This window comes from Daphnia pulex, chromosome 2 (assembly GCF_021134715.1).
Source record: "Daphnia pulex isolate KAP4 chromosome 2, ASM2113471v1".
NCBI classification, from domain to species: domain Eukaryota; kingdom Metazoa; phylum Arthropoda; class Branchiopoda; order Diplostraca; family Daphniidae; genus Daphnia; species Daphnia pulex.
The window spans coordinates 4,620,374-4,643,743 of NC_060018.1; the positions used below are offsets into that span (position 1 = coordinate 4,620,374).

General features: G+C 44.1%; 2 protein-coding genes and 1 long non-coding RNA gene across 7 annotated transcripts in view; 2 read left to right on the forward strand and 1 right to left on the reverse strand.

The window, feature by feature from the left end:
• LOC124210484 (serine-rich adhesin for platelets-like) overlaps window positions 1-23,370 on the forward strand; it is a 31,608-nt gene that overhangs the window by 3,280 nt on the left and 4,958 nt on the right. The window contains exons 2-4 of one of the 4 annotated variants that reach the window (XM_046608577.1): window positions 986-1,161; window positions 15,692-15,883; window positions 22,675-22,858. In XM_046608577.1, coding sequence (XP_046464533.1) covers window positions 1,109-1,161; window positions 15,692-15,883; window positions 22,675-22,858 — 429 coding nt within the window. In that variant the 5' untranslated portion in view covers window positions 986-1,108. Of the gene's footprint in view, window positions 1-985; window positions 1,162-12,111; window positions 13,064-15,109; window positions 15,578-15,691; window positions 15,884-19,383; window positions 19,819-22,674; window positions 22,859-23,370 lie in introns of those variants that run through there. The other 3 variants (XM_046608575.1, XM_046608576.1, XM_046608578.1) reach the window with 3 other exon arrangements.
• On the forward strand, window positions 7,562-10,241 carry LOC124210488. The gene is made up of 2 exons (XM_046608586.1): window positions 7,562-8,463; window positions 9,964-10,241. Exons 1-2 carry the CDS (start codon window positions 7,727-7,729, stop codon window positions 10,049-10,051), a joined length of 825 nt encoding a protein of 274 aa, XP_046464542.1. The 5' UTR covers window positions 7,562-7,726; the 3' UTR covers window positions 10,052-10,241.
• On the reverse strand, window positions 13,446-14,942 carry LOC124210489. 2 transcript variants are annotated; one of them, XR_006881213.1, is made up of 3 exons: window positions 14,632-14,942; window positions 14,516-14,571; window positions 13,446-14,455 (listed from the first exon to the last, which is right to left on the reverse strand). It is a non-coding gene; the product is annotated as an uncharacterized LOC124210489 (long non-coding RNA). The 2 variants fall into 2 exon arrangements; XR_006881212.1 differs by having other exon boundaries at window positions 14,516-14,581.

Sequence of the window (23,370 nt, forward strand, 5' to 3'; positions counted from 1 at the left end):
TGCTCTTATTTCTTTCATTGTAAGGGGGGTCAAGAAACGGTAGACGAAGAAGAACGGCGATAAACATGAACCCTTGTCATTTGTGGGAGAGAACTATAGAGCACGCAGACACCTCGTTCTCTCCATGGCCCTCTCGCACGAGATCTTTTCTGACCACTTATCTTGCCAGCAGCCTCCTCCTTTTGTTTTCTCTATCATTTCGCTCACACGGAAACAGAAATTTCTAGAGTCTATGTGACGCCAGTCTTCGATTCCGGTTTGAAGCGGAATTTTGTGCATTGCGGCAGGTTTGAGATGACGCGCAGCCATGAGCCATGATAAATAAGCTGGATATGATTTCTAATTTTGTCAAGACGTTCAACCGGGTTGTTGTAACAATTTGGACTTTGGTTGGATGATACAAATCATTACATGTACTACCGCGGCACATGTTATTTTTTTAATTAATGAAAATTATGTTTGTAGTGATAAATGCTCCTGGATGGGTTGCCAAGAATTGCGCAAGAAGTGCAGTTTTCGTTTTTCAGACAGGCTTTCAACATCTTTTTCACTTTCATATTCATAACCCGAGGCATAACCTGCCGTTTTCAACCTTTATTCCGAATGAAAGTAATTGATTATTTTCTCCTGAGGTCATTTCAATTTCTCTCTCCATTCCCAACAGCCTTAACTTACTGTTAGTTAATGATTAGTCTTCGTGAAATGCTAAAATTCAGGAAAGTTCAGAAGTGAAATGATCACGTAGCCAAGTATTCCCATCTTGGGGTAGGTGGTTACTAAGTAGTCATTTACATAACAAAGTCCGTTTAGTGTGAAAATTTAAAAGTTTTAAGGGACATTATTCAGCGTTATCTAAGACGTCAAATCGATCATTGATGAATGAAACATGCAAACTAAAATAAATGGAAATGTTATCATTTCGTCTCCGTCGTCGCGTTTCTCAATGCATAACTCACAGTAATATATTCTTAACTTTTCCACACAGAAACGAAAAAATGGAAAGAAATGAGCTCTCGTCGTTCTTCCAGCTTATCGGCGGCAGAGAATCAGCGCAGAGAGGAACGGTTTGCGGCCGTGTCCATGGCATGTTATTATTAAATTCCGCTGCATGAATACGGAATCGATGCACTCCAAAATACCACAACTATTCTACAAATCAAAGTAAGTTTATTTTGGTTATTCAATGTCCTTTTCGTGAAAGTTAGTTTATCTTTATAATCTTCGTCCGTTTTTTTTTGAACCGACGAAAGATTGCGTTCTACATAAAGATTGGAACTATTCCAGCTCTGTTTTATTTTATTTTTTTAAATCATCACTACAAATGGTTGCACCAAACGACTGAAAATAGAAAAGGGTGTTTTTGTTTTTTTCAAAGGCTGGATGTTCTCCGAATTGTTCTATTAATTGAGCACTCAAAGAGACCTGCCGACTGATTACAGTTGTTGGGGGAAAACTAGTTCAAGTGGCTCATACGGCAGTATTCTCAGAATTAGACGTAGCGACGTAGCGAGCTAATCGTAGGATCACCTTTTTTGGGATAGCGTATGTGGGGATCGATATATAAATAGAACTCTATATTTTCCTCGCTTGTTGTAAAAAGGGAGATGAATATCAGGATTTTTTTTTTTGCTTTCACCTTATAGATATGATTGATTACTGAACGAAACATTTTCTTATCCATGTTAGGACGGCATCCTGACAGGATGGTGGTTGGCAATAAATATTTTTTTCGGTGATCCCAAGCTTTCTCACTCTAGGCTAGAAGGCAATACAAGAAAAAAAAAATTGGGAAGTGGGTTTTTAACAATCGATCAGTCAGAAAGTATTGATGTAGCTCGCTGGAACACCGAATAAATGAAAATGCCACATTCGTTTAATTATTAGCATATTGAGGAGGCTGGCTGCGTCATCGGAATTGCATTACGCAAGTAAAAGTTGAATGTATTCGATTTCAATCGTTTGAATCGTCGTCTACAAATGTTATCGCGTGAAAAAATCTTTTTTAATTGCATTCGCTTCGGCAATTTTTACTTCTTTCGTGATAACAGATTTCCCATGAACCCACAAAGCCTTGTACTTCCCGTGTTCTCAATGACCAGCACGTAGGCTCCAGCGTAATCGTTAGTGAACCAAAAACAAAGCAATATTGTGGCTTCTGCTTAGTCGGTGAAGATACATTTTTTTTAATTCGTACAAATGGCTAAATATCCCACGTACCATTGATACAGGATTGGCCTCTATTTGTTTATCTCCCTACATTTTCCTTCTACGTAATAGCGTGAAGTCCATTAGTGGTGTACCTTAATTACCTTCCGTTCTGTCCGATCAGTCGTTCCGCCGCATTCGAGAAAGCTAATTACACTTTGAAACGAAGTACGACGCCGGTTTATGTTGTTGCTAACGTGTTTACCAGTATTCTGATATCGTAATAAGCGGTTGGTTCAACGCTCGTCGTTATTTGTCAGTGGTTCGCGTTCTTTTGGTCAACGAATGCCGTGATTTTGGGTACCGATGATGGCTGTTTTTGGAACACGAATCCGTTCCAGCATATCAGAAGCGATGACTATGTGGGAACGCTATTGTGTTCAATATAGGTGAGAACACGCGGTACTTTGGCGGGGGAAAGCTGCCACCGAAATCATCTTGTGAAATCTGACACACTGCATAAACGTTTTTCGCCGAACGGGGCCCTCGAGACTTCATCGTGTCTTTTGTCAGACTAACACGGACTGCTGAGTGAGTTGGCAACATCCGTGCGAGGGTTAGTAAGACGAACGCCTTTGTGTGTGAGATGCGATTTGAGATGGAAACCAATGGGCGATGAACACATTTGATAAATCAAAATTCATGCCAAAAAAATGAGTCGTCATCTGAACTGATTTAACAAATATGGAAGGGGACTTCCTCGTTTTGCGTCACTCCATCGCCATTTTTTGACATGTAGGTCAACTGATGAATTTACAAATCACTTACGGCCATCTGACGCGGATGCTCGGCAAGTTATTGTAGATAAATCGCAACATATCCGCGTTGTCCTTTTATAGCGCGGTTCAAGTAAATGGCAAACGGCAACGGCTATTCGCGGGAAGAAGCCTACCGCCTACCCAGAAGGGTTCTGTCGTGATCGTCAGCGTTATTTGCTTATGATTAAGGTTACTAGGACGGGTCGAATGTCGTTCCACAGCGCAATAATGCAACGGACCGTTAACGTACGAAATAAACACGAAGATGGCAACGATTGACGATTTACTGGAGGGGACGACCAAAAAGCCCCCAGATGCAGGCCCATTATTTCTCCTTGGCAAAACGTATTAATCGAGCTTCATCTTTTTTTATTCTGTTGGATTGAAATAGTACGGAGCCTTGCGCTGGGGCTCGTGACAAATCGCACAATGACTCTTTTGTGGAACTCTCTTAAAAAATTTTACTCTTCTTTGAATCTCTCCTACAAAAACAAATCAAAGTTGCTACAATGTTCTCTTTTTTTTGTTGTTACAAAATCCAGGCCTCTTTGTGCTCTTCTGCGAAGTGCTTTCAATTCCCCTTTTTTTACGCCAGAAATTAGTGTAATCAGCGGAGGATATATAACGAGCGCTCATCCGCCACTTACGAGGAGGCAAAAAAAACGACCGCTGTCGGCTTTTCGGTCCAGAAACGATTCATCACGAAGATGATTGCGGTTTGTTTCAAACGATTTAAACCTTGTGGAAAGAAAAAAAAAAGACACATATATCGTTGGAATTTCAGAAGAGAAAGAGAGAAAGAAAAAGAAGAACTAGACCTTTTTTTCTTTTTTAATGGCCAAATTGTTGTGATATATTTCTGAGCTTCCAGCTTGAGGAATAGAGCTGACATGTAAGGGTTTAAGTTGGTGTTTCACGACGTCGTTTGTCGTAACATTTGATGTCCTTTTTTTTTAAAAGCGAATGCCAAAAACAACTTTCTTGCGGTATACGAGCGCGCCAGAGTTATTCCGTTGCTTTGCCAAATCACAAACAACATTTTCTAGTATCTCTTTCGGCTGGTGTAAACAACGTGGTATCCGCAGACTAGTTCAGCGACCGGGGAATTTATTACATTGTCTTCTTTTGATCTCCGTGCTATTCTGTGACATCTTTTATTCAATACTTTTCCTTGATATCTCCGCTCTTGGTTATATCCATGCAAATCATGTGTGTCTACCGTTTCCAGCTAGACAAAGTGAAAACGAATAGATCGTCCCCCCACAATTTATAGCCGTGCGAAACGAATGCCTGACAATTTGGGATACGCCAGAGGAGGATCACTACTTATTATCATTCTCTGTGCAGCATTTTCACCTGGGAAAACAAAAGAGTCCATTGTTGTTGTTGGGAAAGAAAGCGCTGTCCGATCACTGGGAGATCGTCTTATTAGTTATTTATGAGAGAGTCTCTACGATGAAGCTCGAAGCTATTTGACGGCTGTCGCCCTATGCACCACACACCAATGCCAGGTTCAAAAGGGAAAAGAAAGGAGCCAGCCAGCTGTTTGAACACTCTTTTCGTTTCTTTCTCCTCGGCTGCGTTTTCAATTCCGGCCCTGCGCATTATTGCCCGTCTCTACTTTCTCCCTCGACGCGGGGCCCAGCCGAGCATGATCCTGTCATGTCGGTTATTATAGACTCTTGCGCGCAAGGAATAACCCTCTCGCACTCTAATAATGGAATTCAGAAGAACCTGGCCAGCGGCTCCTTCATATCGGCTTATTCTTTTTTCCTTCCTCGATGTCGATGTGTTCGAATTCGGGCAATTTCTTGGCCAGCAGCATATGGGGAAATCGCTGATCTATGACATTCGACGTAAAGAGAAAGTTGTTTCTTCAAATCTTCTGCCACTCGAGGGGGAAAGGAATGTGTTGAAAGAGAGAGGCATCTTAGGGGAGCGAGGGGGAGAAAAAGAAGAAACAAATTCATTTCACCGTCGTCGTGCGAGTCTTTAACGCTGCGGCGAACACGTCGTAGCCCCACGTCGGTCGGTTTCTCCTCGCTATACGTTCGATGATGTTGCGTAAACGACGTTGGTTTCAGAGGCCAATCCCACAGGGAAAGAACACAGCTGGAGATTTGGGTTCTTCGTCGCTATCAATTCTCAAATAAATAAATAAATGAAGTAATAGAAAAAGAGCGTGTTTTGAGGTGGAAATCACGCCGATGAAGATCTCATAAAAACCACTGCTTTGGGTGCGTTAAAAGCAGCGGGGGCAGAACTCTTCCGTCATGTTAATGGCGAAGGTGGCAATACAAATCGAACAATGCGGGAGCCTCTTAATCCCGATGATTAGCAAAAATATCATGCTGGCCGTAATCGTCATTGTCCAACAAGCATCAAAATAGGCTATCCGAAACACGGACGGATCGTGATATTAATAAATCTTTGGAATGTTTTATGGATAGAACGGCTCCACTAAATTTCATCTTCTATCCATCAATTATCCACATCTGTCGGTCGATGGTAATCTTGTGCTTCGCCTTTCTCTTTTGATACTTAGTCCGGTTCTCGGGTATACACATATGCTGGCATATCTTGGATGCTCAGTGTTCCTCTCTGAATCTTATACGGGAAATTGTCTCAAATTAATAGGCGATTCACCTCGTTTATTTAAAGAAAAAAAGAACTAACATTGTCTTCCTACTATATCCTCCTCCCACCAAAAACAAAGTTGGATTGTTCTTTTTTTTCCGGAAAAATAATAGAAATGGCCGCCGGTGGATCGTGGGTGTACTCATCATCTTAAGAAATTATTACCTGCATAGACAAAAAAAACGCGGAGTAAATTCAGATGATGATGAGTGAACCGGAGAAAAAAGGACGGCTTCTAGTTGATTGTATCTTGTCAACATTTTTATACTGTACGTATCTATTTTTTGTTTTTTACTTGCGTTACTTCTCTCATCCCGCGGGATTCGTGCATCGGCGAGCTAAACCTTTTTTCGTGTTGTCTTTGCTCTTAAAAAATAGTAGATGCTCGCCATCATCCAACGTATCTATATTTTGATCATCATCTCACATTTTTGAATAGGGTGGTGAGACTAATCCACCGTTTCTTTTCGAGTCGAATGTGTAAAAACCAATGCCACCGGACACGCAGATGATTCCCCTATTTTGCTTATTTAGGGCGGCCCATCAACAGTTGCTGGAAAGGCAAAGGCCTTAAGTTTATTGATATAAAACACGCAACCCTGAAGATGTAGCTCGGATAACTTTAGAACCAACCAACAAAAAAATCGAAGCTGCGGTACGGAATGGCATGCCAATTTCGTATTGGGCAGAGCCAAAGGGCGACAAATACTTTGAGGCAAAGGCCTCAATCTATTCTAAATCAAGCCGCTGATGTGGCGCCAATGGCGAAAACAATTTTGGCCTTTTCATTGGCGGGTTCCCCGCACCTACTGCGACGAATTTTTTTCCAATAAAATAAATTCGCAAATGATTTCTCTAAGTAGTTATTCCGGTATTTTTCTGCTTCGCGACACAAAACTTTGGCTTACTATTTGTTAGTTTATTTTTTAAATCTTTTCTTTTCTAATCACGAACACGAAGGACGTTTTTTTTTTCCCGCTGTTTGAAATTATACCTGCTGACCTTATTTTGCTGTTGCAGAGTCCGGTTTTATTATTCGAAAGAAAAACAAACAAATCATATTTCTTTTTATTTCTCTTTATTTTTCTAGTTTGTCAAGTATTTCTCTGTCAGAATCTTCTGGCATTCCGTATCTCTGAAGACCTCAAATTCGACTACGACCGATTGTTATGTGTCAGTTACCAGTGGGAAGCAGATCCGCGCACTTGGAAATCTCTTCGAGTTATAACTTTGGCAGCAGCGATTGCATCTGATAATACTGACCTGGACTGCTGGACCTGGTTCACGCACCGCTTTCGGTGAGTTGTAACAAAACGAAATATTCTCCGAGTGTTTTTTGTTTTGTTTTTTTTCCCGGTTCGCTGTCGTTTTGAATGTTGTCGGGCGTCAACCAGTGATGTAATTTCTCGAGATTGATAATCGGATCTTGGACATGTCTCATCCGCGTGGATGGCTAATGTCTTGTGCTTTTGAGGTTACCAATCCAGTGCTGTTTTTCCAATCGATGCATAGAATCAAGTGGGGTGGTGGTGGTGGTGGGCGTATCGACGATACGCCCGGCGATCGGAGTCCCGGCGTTTATCGGGAAACGAAATGACAGTGTCACGACAGGGGCGACGGCCGTCCTATTTCCGTGACAATGAAAACGACGAAATTTCGATGGCGAGTTGATGAGAGAAATGACATGACGACTATTGTCGCCCGTGTTGACGAGGAGGAAGACGTTGACGATGGTAGCGGGTCGGTGTTAATGACATTGCCGGATATCCAGCTGAGTGACTTCCGAGAATCCGACAGCAGGCGAAAAAAAGCAGCACCGTAATACGCGGCCAAGTCGAATGTGATTCCGAACATCGCAATGAAAAATCTAAAAAAAAGACGAAGGCGGAGTTTTTGAAAAAAAGCGAGAAACGTAGCCCAAAAAAAAAAACTGAAAAACCCAAAACCAAAGGGAAATTGTCGGTAAATTCGTTCGACATTGACTGTGTGCGACCTCTATATTTCAGCTGCTTCTCAGCAAACAAAAGAACAACAAAAACGGGGGATAGGTGAGAGATGGCGCTCAGGTGGGCGGACCTTTCCCTTAGACACATCAGATCTCTTTTCGCTCTCGTTGTGCAAACATCATGTCGGATCCCGAACAGTCAAGCGATTCTAGCTCAAATTCTAGTAGTTCAGGCTCCGACTCATCAAGAAGAGGAGGCGTAAAGAAATTTCGTCTCTCAAGTGAAAAGTCAGCTAGTTTGGCCGACTGGGTCGTATCGGGTTTAGATGACACTCGAGCGAAAAGTGCTAGAGAGGCCTTTAGACCCAAACTAAAGAAGAACGCCGACCTGCTGATCAACCCCAATCTAGATGATGCATTCTACATCCGGCTGAAGGCAGTTAAGTCATCTTCGGCAGCCAAGGTCAACATCGACCCAATCGAGAAAATCTACAGGAACCAAACCTTCAAGATCCTTGACTTAGTCAAGCCCATCATGTTTCTAGCAAGTCGGCTCAAGAAAAAGAAGAAATCCCGAGCCGACGCCAAGGCGGTCAAAACAGCTCTGAAGCTCTGGGCGGTGGTGTACCACGACATCACGAACGCGCGACGCCGCAACATTCTGGCCCAAATCTACCCGCAGAATATTGGACTGCTAGACGACAAAGCTGTCCTGCCAACGGGTGGAGAACACCTCTTCGGTCCGAAGTTCACCCAGGCCCTGGTCGAGCAAGTGAAAACTCTGAACGCTCTCGAAAACGCGGGAGCCCCTCGCGCGCCCGGATCTAAAGGTGGTCATGATCAACGCCAATCGAATCGCGATTTCAGCCACCCCCCTTCATCTTCAGGCGGTCGCTATTCCAATTTTAAAGGATCTCGGTATGTCCAATCTAGTCTCCTTTCCTTTTATGGGTTTTTTCTCTTGGACGCATAGCGCGTTTTTATGTTAAATTGTCAAGACCGGCTTTCGATCGGTGGAATTTGTCAACGGTGGCCCCATATCTACAACTAAATTCTATTTGTGATCCCGTCCAATTATTTGGGAGCGGGTTGGCTCACCAAGTTGAACTTGATTGACTCATACTTGTCGGTCTCAAATTTTTTCCTATTTTTGAAGGCCTTTTGAAATTCCTTCAGTTTAAATGGGGGCGTTTTCTTCGAATTCGTGCCCCCCCTCCTTCGTTTTAAACTCAATGTGATGGGCGTTCACCAGACTAGTAAGGGGAGTGGTAACCTTCCTGCGGAAGAACGACCTTCGCCTCGAACTTTATTGGGATGAGATTTTAATCTTGGCGCACGGGTATAGCAGTGCCCCAGCACACTTCCGTGCTCTTCGGATCCCCTTAGATTCCAAACCGGATGATCATCTGATCAGGTCAAGAGAGCAATTTACGCTTTCGGCACGTTTACAAGAGGCTCGTAGAAGTCCTTCTTGGGTGGTTTCAAAGGCAGATTTTACATCTGGCCGTCCGCTCATTTTTCCCGACGACGGATTTGTCCAGGGCGTCGGATGCATCCTTTTTAAAGAAGGGAGGGGGGCAGTATGAAACGAATAAGGACTAGGAAACTAGCCGAGATTGCCCTAGCAACACCACTGACCTCTCGTCCCTGATAGAGCTAGCAACGGAAATTCCGCTCCTTCTCTTCCCATCCAAGTAGGCTGATCTCCCCGTTGGGGGAGGGTCATCCATTGACAGGAACGAATCCATCTGTTTTATCGCTCGGTGGTTCTCCGGAGTTGTCTGGAAGAACGAACCTTTCCGAAGGAAATTATCGAGCTCATACTGGGAGCAATTCGATCGAATACGCACCCTGCATACCAGTCCGCTGAGGTCGCTTGGAGCAGTTGGTGTAAGCAACGGAACCACAACTCTCTGTTGTCTGGCGTCAAGGAGGTATTAGCTTTTCCTTGTTAATTTTCGTTCCAGCAAGAGCTGCAGCACGGTGGGAAGGAACCCTCCGACAACTATTCGTATGAAAGAGTATTGACGCCTTTTTTAGACGAAATGCCGATTTGGTGGCGCATCCATGTTACACAGTCCAGCAGGGCTCCCACGAGCTCCAATTTTCAGGCGTTGGTAACTGTCGACCATCAGGGGGTCTTATCTTATATCTTATTATATCTGATTATATCTTGCTTTAAAGACACAGTCAATGTCGAACGAATTTACCGACAATTTGTAAATTGTTCGAGCGAGCTTTAGCTCGCGATGAGCAATTTGGATTGTTGGGGGAATGGAGTGAAGACATTGACTGTCTTCTAACCACCCATCCCGCCCACTTCATTCCCGTTATCATTATGTTATTTAACTTGAATTAGGTGCAGCATCCGATTATTGACGGCCCACTAATTCCTCTTTCCTTCTATCTTTTTGCTAGATACAACAATGATAGCCGCAGATCCAATTTCGACCGTGGCTCACCCAATCCCGCCAATAAAGGCGATCAGAACAACAACAACAAATAGGCCATTTGAACCATGGATCACCTTACACATTTTCCGTTAAGCCAGATCCACAGTTTGTTTTTGCTTCCAATTCTGATGTGTCTAAGGGAAAGGTCCGCCCACCTGAGCGCCATCTCTCACCTATCCCCCGTTTTTGTTGTTCTTTTGTTTGCTGAGAAGCAGCTGAAATATAGAGGTCGCACACAGTCAATGTCTTCACTCCATTCCCCCAACAATCCAAATTGCTCATCGCGAGCTAAAGCTCGCTCGAACAATTTACAAATTGTGGCAAGTGAAAGCCACACCAATTTCGTGAGATAATGCGACCGAATTCTCTTTTGTTATTCCCTTTTTTTTTCTATTTCTTCTTCTTTTTATTCTAATTCTCCTTTCCTGTTTATCTGGTTATCGAAACTCTAATTGTCTCCACGGTTCGAGTTTTGTTTTTCGTCGTTCAGTTTTCCTCGTCCTTATTTTAATTATTTCTTTTTATTATTTTTCGTTTGCGACAACGACAATTTCGTATTCTGAATTTTCGGCCGCAACGGTAAGAGAAGGAAATTCGAACGTGAACCGCCATGTGGTCGGCCTATTCGTGAGAGTGCGTGAAGAGTTGTCGAGTGCTGGACGATGGGGGGAGAGACGGAAACTCACGTCGTCACCCCCCGCGCACCAATTTAAGGCGTCGGCTGGCATCGAACGCAACTAATTAAAATCTAAATTGAAACATGCTCCTCCAGTCAAGGTTATCTTATAGCGGAACGCACAATTGTATTTCGCCCCGTAATGACATTCTTATTTAAAAAAAAAAGGAATATTATTTTCCTCTGGGTATTTGTCGTGAGTTTTTTTTTCCTTCTGCACTTGTTAATCGTCGTGAACGTGAAGAAATCGCACGCGAATTGCTGACCACGAATGGCCAATTGTTGTGCGCCACGCCCACCCGTCCATTAGGAAGTTGTTGCTCTAGTGAGAGCCAAGACTTGGTCATTCCCACCTTTGTTAACAGTGTGCCTGAATTGCGAAATAAAAAAGGTGCCATTAGTGGGTCAAAAAGGAACTCGTCGACGAAAGAAATGCTCGTCACCTGTTTTTTTTTCATTTCGCCACGCTTATCGCTGTTCAATGAGACGTGACAGAATGAGGTAGAATGAAGGACTAATCATGGCCGGACGACTCGGTCAACCTGAAATAAGTGAAAGCGACGCTGGAGTTGAACAACAGGAAGGCAAAGAGATGGTCCCGAAAAGAAAAGAAGACTGGAAGCTTGTTAATGAGCAGAACATTTTCATGACGAAATGTGTCATCTCTTTTTTGGGTTTTTTTTTTTCTTTCTTTTGAAGACCCGAATCAAAATGAGAAACGAAGGTGCCTATTAGTATTCACTTGGTGATTAGATCGCCGTCCGTCTGTAGCACTTGCCCAGTCTAGTCTAGCAATCTACTTGATTCGCCATGACTTATTCTTTATTCCACTTGCATTCCGATGCAATCTCTTGGTCATTGAAGTGAGCCAAAGAGCTGCAAGGGATTTTTGAGGATGCGTACTGGAATTTCCCCTGGCACTCTGAGCGCTGCTCTGCATGGCTTAAAACACGCAATGTTTAGAGGGTTTATTTTTTGTTGTTTTAAAAGAAAAAAAAGTAATGAAGAAGCATGCCATTGACGCTTATGTGCGGGCTGTTACGGGCTAGCGATTAATGGACAGCTGTTGCATAGAACTGTTTGGGGGGAGCTTGCATGCGAGTCCGGCGTTGTATGATTCCGTACGGGGAAAAAACGAAATAAATCCAGAATAAATTGTTAAACTCTCGACCTAGCGGTACTTCAATCCACATCTTCGGCCAGCCCTTGTGTGTGAGTTCCTCGAGCCTCGTTGGTTTACTGTATATTTTGTTGTTTTGTTTTTTCTCCGCCGCGTTCGGCTACCTCCTGTCCATTTCGGCGTGTGGATTGCGCGTGTGGGTTGCCTTTGCCATGGATACCAACCTGAGCTGCGGTTGATGCTGGCCTGCCGTGTGTCACTTCCGTACAACGGGTCCGATGTACCGTGAGTCCCCCATCTTTTTTGAGCAACGATAGCCAATGGTTTCAGTGTCGTCCGAGCTGTCAAGACCGCTCCACCTCAGGAGGCCCCATTCATTTGTTATTCGTTTTTGGGTTTGGTTTGTTTCACTCGTTGATGTGCAAGTGAGTTGAATGGAAGTGAATCGAGTTCACTGATTAGTGATTCACCTACCGACTGAGATTCTGTTCTATCTTCCATCACCACTCTCTCTCCTTTTCGAAAAAAACAAAACAAAGTTCGTTTCTAAGTTTCGGCAATGAAGGGCAGGCGACGTAGTGAGAGCATTTCGTCGTCGACGTCGTCGTCATTCAGCAGCTCCAGCAATGGCCGCTCATTATCGCTTCATCAGGCCAAGTCGCTGGACTCGCTGGATCGAGACGAAATGTCATCGGACACGTCTCGCTCTGCTCTCCCCGCTGTGCCATCGTGGAAACAGCGGCGGGAGTATCAAAGGCTGGGCGGCAGCCAGCACCAAACGACTTCGACATTGTCGTCATGTGAAAGCGGAGAGAGTAGTAGCTGCTGGAGCCGGAGTGATGGCACCACCACTAACCAATCGAGCCGGAGCAGCAGTAGCGTTTACACGGGCGATAGTAGTGATACTACTAGCAGTAGTCAAAGCACGACGGCCAGCGTTCGCCAGCGTCCGTTCCAATACCATCAGCTGAACGGCCATCCCAAACAGCGGCCAGCGGCGGGCAGCGATTGCAACATGTTGGCCATCTTCAGCTGCTGTCTGGACAACCGTCGGCAGCGTGAGGTTTCACGGAGCACGAGTCGGTGGACGGAAACGCCCGAATATGGCCACTCGCACACTCTGACGCCGTCCTGCTCTTCGGATTGCAAATCATGGAACGGCTCGTCTGATGACCATCACAGTAGTGTACACGAAATGGGTCACCGTTTCAGCTCCCACGGTCCCGCTTCGGACGGACCGTTGATTATCACTAAAGTACCTAATCAAAGGTATATCCATTACATTCCATTCAACCTGCCGCTGTGTTGTGTGCGTGCGTGTGTGTTTTAGGCATTTGGTTTCTGTGTTTGGCAATTTTTTGGAGAAAGCACAACCATCCGTGAATTGATGTGCCTCACATATCATTTCAAAATAGACTCTCTCTCTCGCTCTCCAGACCGCTCCCCCCTCCCCACCCACCCTATTTGATAACCGAAACGATGCGTTTATCCAACCAACGTAAATATCAAAATATGGTGAAAGCGGGACCACCTGTCTTCCGTACCTTTTGTTTTCATTGACACGACACGTAATCCTTTTTTCTTTCCTTCTGTTTCCCCCCCCCCTCCCATCTTTCCTTCTCTTTGCTTATTGCTTGTATTTTAATAGCCATAATCATTTTGCGCGAAAAGTAACGTGGAATGGCGAAAAACGACGCTCGATGACCGAAAGTTCTCTCTGGCACTCTTAAAGAAAATCAAATCGCGGAACAACAACAAATCGTTGTTGAAACACAAGTGGAGCACGGCGAATCTGAGATGGATCGGAACCGTTCTTTTTGTTTTCCTTTTTTTACCTTTGCAGAAAATACCTGAAAACTATAAAAGATGATCTTTTTTTTAATAAAAAAGGACGGGAAAGTGGTCTAGGCTCTGGCTGGTTGTTATATCTTAGCCAAGGCACTCTGGTCGTTTCACCTGGGGACCTGTTTGTTGTTATGCTGGGCTGGCTGCCATGGTGGCGTAACGTCTTCTCAACCGATAAGCCGTGCCTGCCGTGCGGGCCGATGAATTGGAGAGCGACAACGCCAGCCCCAGAACTTTCCATCACGCCGAATAACGCGGAACTTTGTCATAGGAAGCGGTGCTATTCTTTTTTTGATGATTTATCGTGATCATGCCGGGCAAAGAGAGAGAGAGAGAGGAGAGAAATCCACCATCTCTTGTTTCGTTTACTTTCTTCACGACGATTGGCCATATCAATACAGTATTATTGACTTGTGACACATGAGCAGCGTTTCCCAGCTCGAGCTCTGTGTGAAATGCTGACTCTTGGTCCATCTCGCATCATCTTGAATATCGTAACGAATCCATTATTGCAGGGGAAAGTTGGCGCTAGACGAAGGTGGTGGAACAGATGCTTTAGATCCGTCAGCTGAGAGTGCGATTCCACAATTGAATGCAATTGGATAACAATAGGAAAGATACAACAACCTCTGCGTTTTTTTGTTATTAGCGTAGTGTCACGCTCCTCTTGCCATTTGGGGGGAGACTAAACTAGTATATCCATGGCAATAATCAATAGGTGCCAAAAGGAGGAAAAAAATGTAAGGTGAGACGAATTAGTAAGAGGGAAAAAATTAAGGTTGAGCGTAAACAACAATGAAGAGCAGAGACGCATCGCTGTTGGAAGAAAAATCCCAATTAGTAATTTCTCCTTTTTCCTTCTGTTTCGGACGTTACCCGCTGCCTATTTATTCCTTCCCCCGGCAGTGCTGGACGTTCTGCTGGACGTTTACCTATTTTACTCTAATTTATTTCCTCATATTTTGTTTTTTCTTTATTTTGTTATTTTTTACCTCCTTTTGTTTCTGTATGCCGGCTCGTCGATATCCCGCTGCTTCTTTAGGTATAGTTTTTCAGTTGGAGGTTGAGTACTTGAGGCCACCCGTCGTTCCGGCGCTGTGGCCATCCTTGTATCCAGCCCAGCCCGCGGTGGGCGAGCTCGGCTGCTGCCGCTGCTGCTGAACGGAGTTGAATAAGGGAAAGTAGGACGACAGAAAAAGCAGTTGTAGCAACTAAACAAACTCAACAGCTTTCCAATATCTGATGGGAAGGAGGAAGGAGGGAACAAAACGCGAAAAAATGCCTAAGACCCACCTACTAAGCTGCCAGATTACGACTGGTAATACAACAAGAGCGCAACAACAAAACTACCTATAGAGTGTAGTAGGGTAGTAAGGCGGGAGCGGAGGAAACAAACGAAGAAGTATTGGAGCGGGAGGGACGAGGAAAAAAAAAAGAAGAAGAAGAAGAGAGAGTCTTCATCTTCAAAAGCGGTCGTGAAAGCCGATACGAGCTTCATTAGTCAACAACAAGTGGCTCAATGCAGTCGATATTATTAGCAGTGCGATCTTCCAGCTTTTTGTGTTTCTCCATCGTTGGCTGACTGCGTCCTTGTTTTTTCTTCTTCTTCTTCCGGCGCATTGAATTCTCGGCGAATACAAAGTGAACCGGACTGAATTTTTAATCGTTGCTCAAACAAGAGATTTAACTTCCTCGACAAACACCGAAAATGGTGTGGCTACAGAAATTGAGACGAGCGTCCACCAGATCCTCTAGGAGTGTCGGAGCCAACCAAAGTAGTAATCGAAGCAGCACCAAGAGACCCAACAGCGCCCAGGGTATTTCGAAGCCGAGGTCGTTCGACAACGGCACGATTTCGATTCCCAATCAATCGGCGTACAGTTCGTACACGGGCTTTGACGACCACCTTTGCACCCAAGTGTACTTCTACGAAAATAGGTCCCCGATCCACATAATTTTTTCATGGCTATTTCCATTGCATTTTAGTTCAATTTTGTTTTGTTTTTTCGTTTCAATAACTGATGGGATTTATTTTTATTCATTGGGTTACAGATACGGCCGGACGAACGTTTTACGTTGGCTGTTGACGGAAGCCGACCAAGCCGCCGTCGCCGCAGCAGCAGCAACGGGTGAGATGCCATCCGGCGTCGTGGAGACTGGAACGTTAGCGCTTCACTATGCCGCTGCTCGGGGTTGTCTAGATTGCGTCAAAATGCTAATCGAGTCACCTACTCTGGATTTCAGGTAAGAGAGTAGTTTTGTTTGTTTTTTAGCTCTGGTCCCAAAAAAGTTGACGTCAACAACAACAACGGCGACAACAAAAAAATTTAGAAAACTTGTAACGCGAGTTGCGAGTCCGCTTCCGCATCTCAGTGGGAATGAGGAGAAAACGCTGAGCGCGTTTGCTCTTCTCCTGGTGTGCCGTGCGAGTCCACTGGAGCGTGAGTCGTTCCAGGAAAACCAGGGGAAAATAGGGTAGGCGAGTAGAGGGGAAAGCCCAGCTAGTCTATTTTTCTCTCTAGAGGGGGGTTTGTTGGTGTTGGTGGTGGTGGAAGAACCGGACATCTGGAAGCGTCCAGATTTCCCCTTCTCGATTTTTTTTTTAAAAGCCCGGGAATCAGATTTACGGTTTCTTTTACAGTCTGGATAAATACATTGTCTTGGCGAGGCTTTCGCTTCCGTCAACGTCAGTCACTTGACCAGCCTGCCGAGTCAAAACACAAATAAAAGAGGCGTTACGGGTTTTATTCAAAAGAAGAAGAGAGACAAGGAAAAGTGGTGAGACGATGAATGGCGCGTTTTAAGATCTCCCGCATCTGTCGGTTATTATTACATTCTCTTCGTGACAGCACCGTCGCTTTTTTATAACGATGCTAGATTGTTACGTTTCGTCATTGTCATTTGATGATTCAAGTCTGAAGCTGTGCTCCGGTATATTCCGGACAAATTCCAGCGTTCGGCTTCAGGGTCCAGTAGACACTCCCGGCCGTTCGTGCGAACTATTGTTCGATATATACGGGGGGCTGTGCAGACCTTTAACAATGTAGTCTCGACCGTCGTTTATAGTGTTCGCACAAAAATAACAGGACGCCCTTGCCTGAAAGTCGAAGAAAGAATTGTTTTTATGTCTTTGCCCAGTCGCTCTACATATTTTAAGTGAAGGATCTAAACAAGCGCTGAACGGTGATACGGTTGTTGATCTTCGGCTAGTTTCCGGCGTCAAATCTCAATTGTCTTGCAACCTGATCAATACTTGATGCCATTCACGACACAATCAATCTCACTCGTATCCGTATTTTAGAAAATTCGGCCACGAATGGTTCCTGAATGGCATCCTAATTAATGTGAAGAAGCGTTGATGCAAACCTGAACTGGTGTATATGTTTAATGTAATTATAAAATCACGTTATTTTTTTGTTTGTTTGTTTGGCTGTCCGATTTTGGCGAGATATCCCGGTATCACACCAAAAGCGGTCTTCCGTTTATATGCAATTCAAATTTTCGGCGAGAGCGTGACGACCGTTTATGGCGGACACGACATTATCCCAAAGCCATCAGTTCATTAACCCAATCTAAATAATGTAACGCTTAAAAAACAGGGGGGTTTGACGTCGAAATCAGTGGCGTATCCCACGGGTTACAACAAAGACCAATCAGAAGAGTTTTGAGACTTTCGCGTTGAGTCATATGGAAAAAGGAAAAAAAAAAAATACTTGCCGTGACGTCACGTCGACAACTGCGTTATATTGTTTCGCTGTCCATTCTTCTTTCTCTTTGTCCGTGTCTTGAGAGTGAGAAATCTCTCTGCCAGTGGCCAAATTGGAGTAACCATCAACAGTGAGGTATATAGCCAACGCCACGGGCCACCGGTCGGTCGGTTGGCTGGCCGGGACCGTGTTGCTGCCGCTCCAGCACGTAATGCTGCGCACCTATCAGTTGTTCTACATACATAACGGCATCGACTCGGGTCAGTTCACGGAAGACGAAAGCTCCCTCCCCCCCCCCCCCTCTATTTTTTTATATACCCCACTCTCTCATGCGGTGCGTTCGTGCGGTTCCATCAAGGCAAAAGCGAGCAGACACGGCCTGACACCTGTTGTTTGCTAGCAGCTCCCGCACGCCACCAGCTAACGCCGAGAGACAGAGGGCTATTGAACTTTGGACCATCATCCAGAAACGGTTTCTTCTTCTTTCCATTCGCTCCTTTATTTTCTTCTGTCCCTCCTTTTGCTTAACGTTTCGTTTCCCCTTTTTTTTATTTCACACGAGTTGATATTCGTTGTCACTGTGTGTGTGTGTTAGCCTTCTTGGGAGTTTCTGCTCATCGTTTATCTTTGGCTAAGTAATGCAAGTGGTTTTTTTGCGAAACGGAGCCGCCGGCAAGGCTCGACTCGACTTTTTTACGACTGGATTTACCTGTTCGTTTTTCCATACATGAAAAGTTAAGACCCCAAAGGCTCAGCTGGTTGAATTCTTATTTTTTTTTTCACGTGGATAGAAGCGAGCGTGTGCGCCAGTCAGTGAATATTATTATTTCCCCTTTGTTGTTGTTGTCTCTCGCTTTTATGCCTTGCGTTTGTTGATGTTTTGGAACGCACCGCAAAAAAGAGGCGGAAGGTTCCCAAACATAATCATCCGCTTCTACCTTTTCTGGAATTGTTGTGATCTCTTTTTTCTTTGGCCCGTCATCTTCGTTTCGTGCCATTTTTCTTTCTTTCTTTTCCAATGTGAATCATCATCATGTTTTTCATCGCATATTTATTCTTTGGAGATGGCGTAAAAGAGAATGAGAAGATTGTGGTGAGCGCCGGAGCAGCTTAAGTGAGATGAAATCTCAGTCGGACGAAAATCGTGTTCAGAACGGTAACAACTGATACGAGAGGGCATTTGTGTCTAGTCGAGAGAGAGACCTATTCAGTCTGTTCACGACTTCACGGTCGGTCGCAGATGTTTTTCACTCCATTTCTTCGATTCTTTACTTCTGCCATGCTCCGCAACTCTTGTTTCGGCCGTGTTCAAACTGTACAGTTAACACATTAGTTGTCTCTCTCCCTTGCTGCGCTTTTGGCGACAGTTTAATAAAGCAGAGCAACGCGAACGGGGGTCAATACGACACGCCAATCAATCAAGAAAGTGCGGACGAAACAAACTTGGGAGCCAAAAGTGTGAACTGTTTTCTCGCCATTTTCGGTCGCAAATGGCGAAAGAAAAAACGAATCGATTCAGACGCATTCGAATGTGTCTAGCTTGGGATATGCTCGAGGAAGCAGATGACAAAATCTGATGGCTTCTTTACCGAAAGATCGCGGGAATTTGCATTTTTTTGGGTGGGACTTTGTTTGTTTATTTTGTCGTTTCAATTTTCAAAGAAAAATCCACACGGCCCAGAGACATGGAAAAGGCGGGTGAATGTCGACAAAAAATGGCGTGAAAGGAAATTATGGTGAACTAACAATGAGAGTCCAAGTAGTTCCGCGTGCGCAATTTCCCTGGCGGATGTTGCAGCCAAACCAAAGTATATATATCGAAGTGACGGAGGAATGAATATCTTTTTCCCTTTTTTGCTTTACTTTTCTCCGCTGAAAAAGTTTCACGGGCGGCTATATACCACAAAAGTTGAGAAAAACGAACGTTCCGCTTTGTCGCTCATTTAAAAATGTTTCTCCGCAACCCTCTTTTTAATACCCGCAAGGTGCAATAGAAGGAGGAAGAAGAAGAAGAAGAAGAAGAGGGAGCCACAATTCCCGTTGCTCCGGTTTGGAGGCAGGGCCAGCAGCCAGAAGCTTGCCTTTGCCTTCCACCGGTTCATGCGTTCAGTGTTCGTGCCGACAGTCGGCGGACTAGTCGCATTTCGGTTTACACACGTTTGTTTGGTTGTTTTGACCAGTCACAAGTGTCGTCGTTTCCTTCGGACTTGAATGATTTTGTCCTTGTTACCGTGAACAGAGACTCTTGTGTCGAGTTGATTGATCATTTAACCTAACCTTCACGTGTGGGAAGTCGGTCGGCGGATTGAGATGTGGTGGTTATAAAATTTTTTAAAAAAGGAAGGAGGGCAAGAATTGGACGACGACGACGCCAAAGGCCTAATATTACCGTAGCCGGTATTTTGATCTGTTGATGGGCTCAGTGTGCAGTGGATCCTCGTCGTCTACCCTGCGCAACTCACCGCGAAACTGGTAAATAAAGATCCACATTCCCACCGTCTTTATCCATTGTTCTCCGGAACTCGTCAATTGTCGTTTTCTGTGAGAATAAACATGACTGTGTCATTTTTCTGGGTCGACACTCGTCGTAGGATATCAAGGCAGAAAACGTCTTAATTCCAGGGCGCATCATGTTGTTGGATGCTATGCACTTCCAGTCCTCCAGCCCACCCAACAGGTTGCATCATCTCATTCGTGATATTTTGCTGGCCTCCTGGTTGTTCCATTTTGTCAACGTCCAAAGCACAGAAGGCACATTATGTTTCTGTAGTTTTTATTCGATTTTTCCTCTTTTTTTATGCTTGTTATGTAATGAAACTTAACGTCCATTGAGCTGGGTTCACCTTGCCTCGGTCACGGTGAATGATACCAGAGCTTTTGTTCAGTTTTGTTCGCCGGCACACAAAGTTTGTGAGCGTCGACACGGCATATTAGTCGAATAAGAGGAGAGCCACTCGGCGGATTCCATGCGATGAGAAGCGCACGGCCGCGAAACTATTTGCCCATTGTGTCGGGTTTTTTTTTTGAACAGGGTATAACACTTTGACCACCTCTTATTACTCGTCTCTGACCGTCCGTGTCGCCAACGGATAGTAGAGCGAAACGAAATTTTAAAAAGCCCGAGGACAGCATTCAATTGGGCAAATCAATCGTGTAGCTAGCTAGCTATTAGTTGTTTTAAACTGTCACGTTGCTGGAGCACAACCAACATCACTGAACTAAGAAATTGTCTGAACGTCCAATCTGTTCTTCCAATTTTTTTTTTTTTTTTAATCGACTTCACCATGGAATTCCCGGTAATTCGTCGACATTAAAGTGCACCTTGGAAGCACATCCGCAACTTAGCATCATCCTTTGGGCCATCATCAACCGTCGTTTGGACAACCCGGTCAATGACCACCAACAATGCAGAAGCATCAGCATATACAAAGGGGGAAACAACTCTTTTATTGACAAAAGTTGAGCGACAAACCATTACCAAATCGTTTTAAAAGTTCCCGCCATGCTGATGTAAACATTTGGAAAAACAAAAAAATATTGCAACTGCTGATGGTTTTTTTTTCTCCAGCACAGCCTATCTTTCAAGTTTCAACAGCCAGGTGTTCCAATGTAATATTTCAAAACTTTGGAAAGAAGCTTTTGTAATGCTGGACAAAGTTGATGATGATGAAATCTCTGACTCTGTTTCGACGCCCTCCACGTTCTTTCATTCAATTACATCTGGTAGTGACTGACGTCCACACCAATTCAGTTAAGAATTAAATGATAATAGCGATGGACCTAATTGGGGCTGCTCTCCATCTTCAACCCTTCGTCCTCCTCCGTGCAATGATCAGCGTCGACCATTATGTGGCTTCGTTATTATTTGATATTATTTTTTTATATTATTAGCATTTTTATTTTTCGATTATAACAAACGCCTCTAGAGGGCCGTCATCATAATTTCGCGTCTATCATTTGCTTGGAAATAATTTGAGTTCCTGGATTTAAGATTGGTGGTTCTTTTACTTGACCCCGATTACGACTTCTTTTCTTCTAGGAAGCCCAGCCAAACAATCAAATCGGTGTGATTACATCACTGATTCTGAAGATCTAACCAGTTCATTCCATTTATATATCGTCGACGATTTTATTATCCTAAATTTGACCAAAGGAGGAGATGAACTGGAATCCTATTTTGACGTGTTCCCACTTTTCAAATATGTCATCTGTCAATTGACTTTTGCCCTCATTCCGGATTCCAAGTTGTTGATGTCACAGAGTAAAGGTGCAGGTTTTTTTTGTTATACCTGTGTCCTGTCGGAGAGACAGTTTAGGTCACAGACTACCAGCGACTTCCTGTTTCATACGTTTTCGTGTCGTTTTCTCCTGGTAGAACTTGTTTGAATGCAACACATTCGAAAATTTTTTTGTCCAATCAATTTTCTGGAGAAACTACGGATGCGACCTCCTGAAATGAATTCTTTTTGGAGGGGGGGCTAAGCAAACAAGAAATTAACTGGCAAACAGAAACGCTGCAAAAAGATAAACAAGGAGGATGTATTCTTCACGTTAGACGTTTTGATTCGAGGCCAGAAGCCAAAAATGACGCGTTTACTGCGATGATATCATAAATAATTCCCGAGATGACCGACGAGGCCACAGACCTCGACTGGGAACTCACAACAAGATTGCCTGTAAGGCTGTAACCACTATGATGTTTATTTTGTCAATCGACTCTCAGTCTCGTGCCATTGTGCATTTTCATGGTCTCGGGTTATGCAACGTCAGCTGGTGGTAAAAGAAAAGTTTCAAGAGAAAGGCCATCTTTTTCATGAACAAGATCAACACCACCTAGAAATATTTCTTTCCTTTAGTAGCTGCCGTCCTGCATTTCATATTCCAAGTTACATAAGTGAGCGCTTCCTGGGTTCCTTCTAGCAACCAGTCACGGTTCAAAACCCCTTAAATTTAATTTTGCTTTTGGGCTAATTACTCGTCACCCCGAGTAAAGGTGCATCGACTTGAGTGATGCGCCCCCATTTTTTATTTTTATTTCCTGTATTTCTTCATTTGGAAACCAGTTTTTTTTCCTACTTATCATTTCAAATATAAAAAGTGGCTATCTATTTGATCATTCAACACATCTAATCGAACTACGTTTCGGTTGTTATTATTGCTAATGCTAAGAGCGAGTTAGCCTAACTGGGCCTTTTCGTGACCTTATTTTGATCGTTTCCGTGTATTTTTTTCACTCGATTTATTCTTGTTCTTTTTGTTTTTTTTCATGTCTTACACGAATTACTTTTAATTTTGTCTAATATTGTTTTGTGTTTTTATTTTTGGCAGTGCTGACATGCAAATGGAAAACGACGTGACGCCAGTGTACCTGGCGGCCCAAGAAGGTCATCTGGATGTGCTCAAGTATTTGGTTACCGATGCCGGCGGTTCGTTGAACATGCGCGCTCAAGACGGAATGGCTCCTATTCACGCCGCTGCCCAAATGGGTTGTCTGTCCTGCCTTCAATGGATGGTGAGTACTGTGATTAAAACGTGCCAAGTTTCAGTCCATCGCCAAATCCAACGATCATGGGCATTATTCCTATCAGCCGTCCGTTAGATCGGAATACAAAATGAAGCGGAAAGAATAGGTCTGTCTGATGGGAGTGACGGGAGATTTAGTCCAGAAATGCCACCGTTTGAGTGTGTGCGGTAATTGCCTAATATGTCTAGTCCTGCAGCCACAGCAGTCCCAACAGTTATGTTTGGAGATGACGTTCAGTTTGAGTGGATTTTCTCCCCTAAAGGGCAGATGGGTTGAGCCAGTTCTCACGGCGGCAATTTCCTCCTCAGGGAGCCATTAAAAGACAATCCGACATGACATTTCGAGAAGAAAGAACTACCGGCGTTGTGATGCGTGACGATGACTATATAGTTACCTGTTTATTTCTTCTTCTTTTCGTCCAATGTCGTTGATAACATGTCGATGTTATCGAACGTGTGTATGCCTTCTCATCTCGATCAATATAAAAATATAGCCACTAG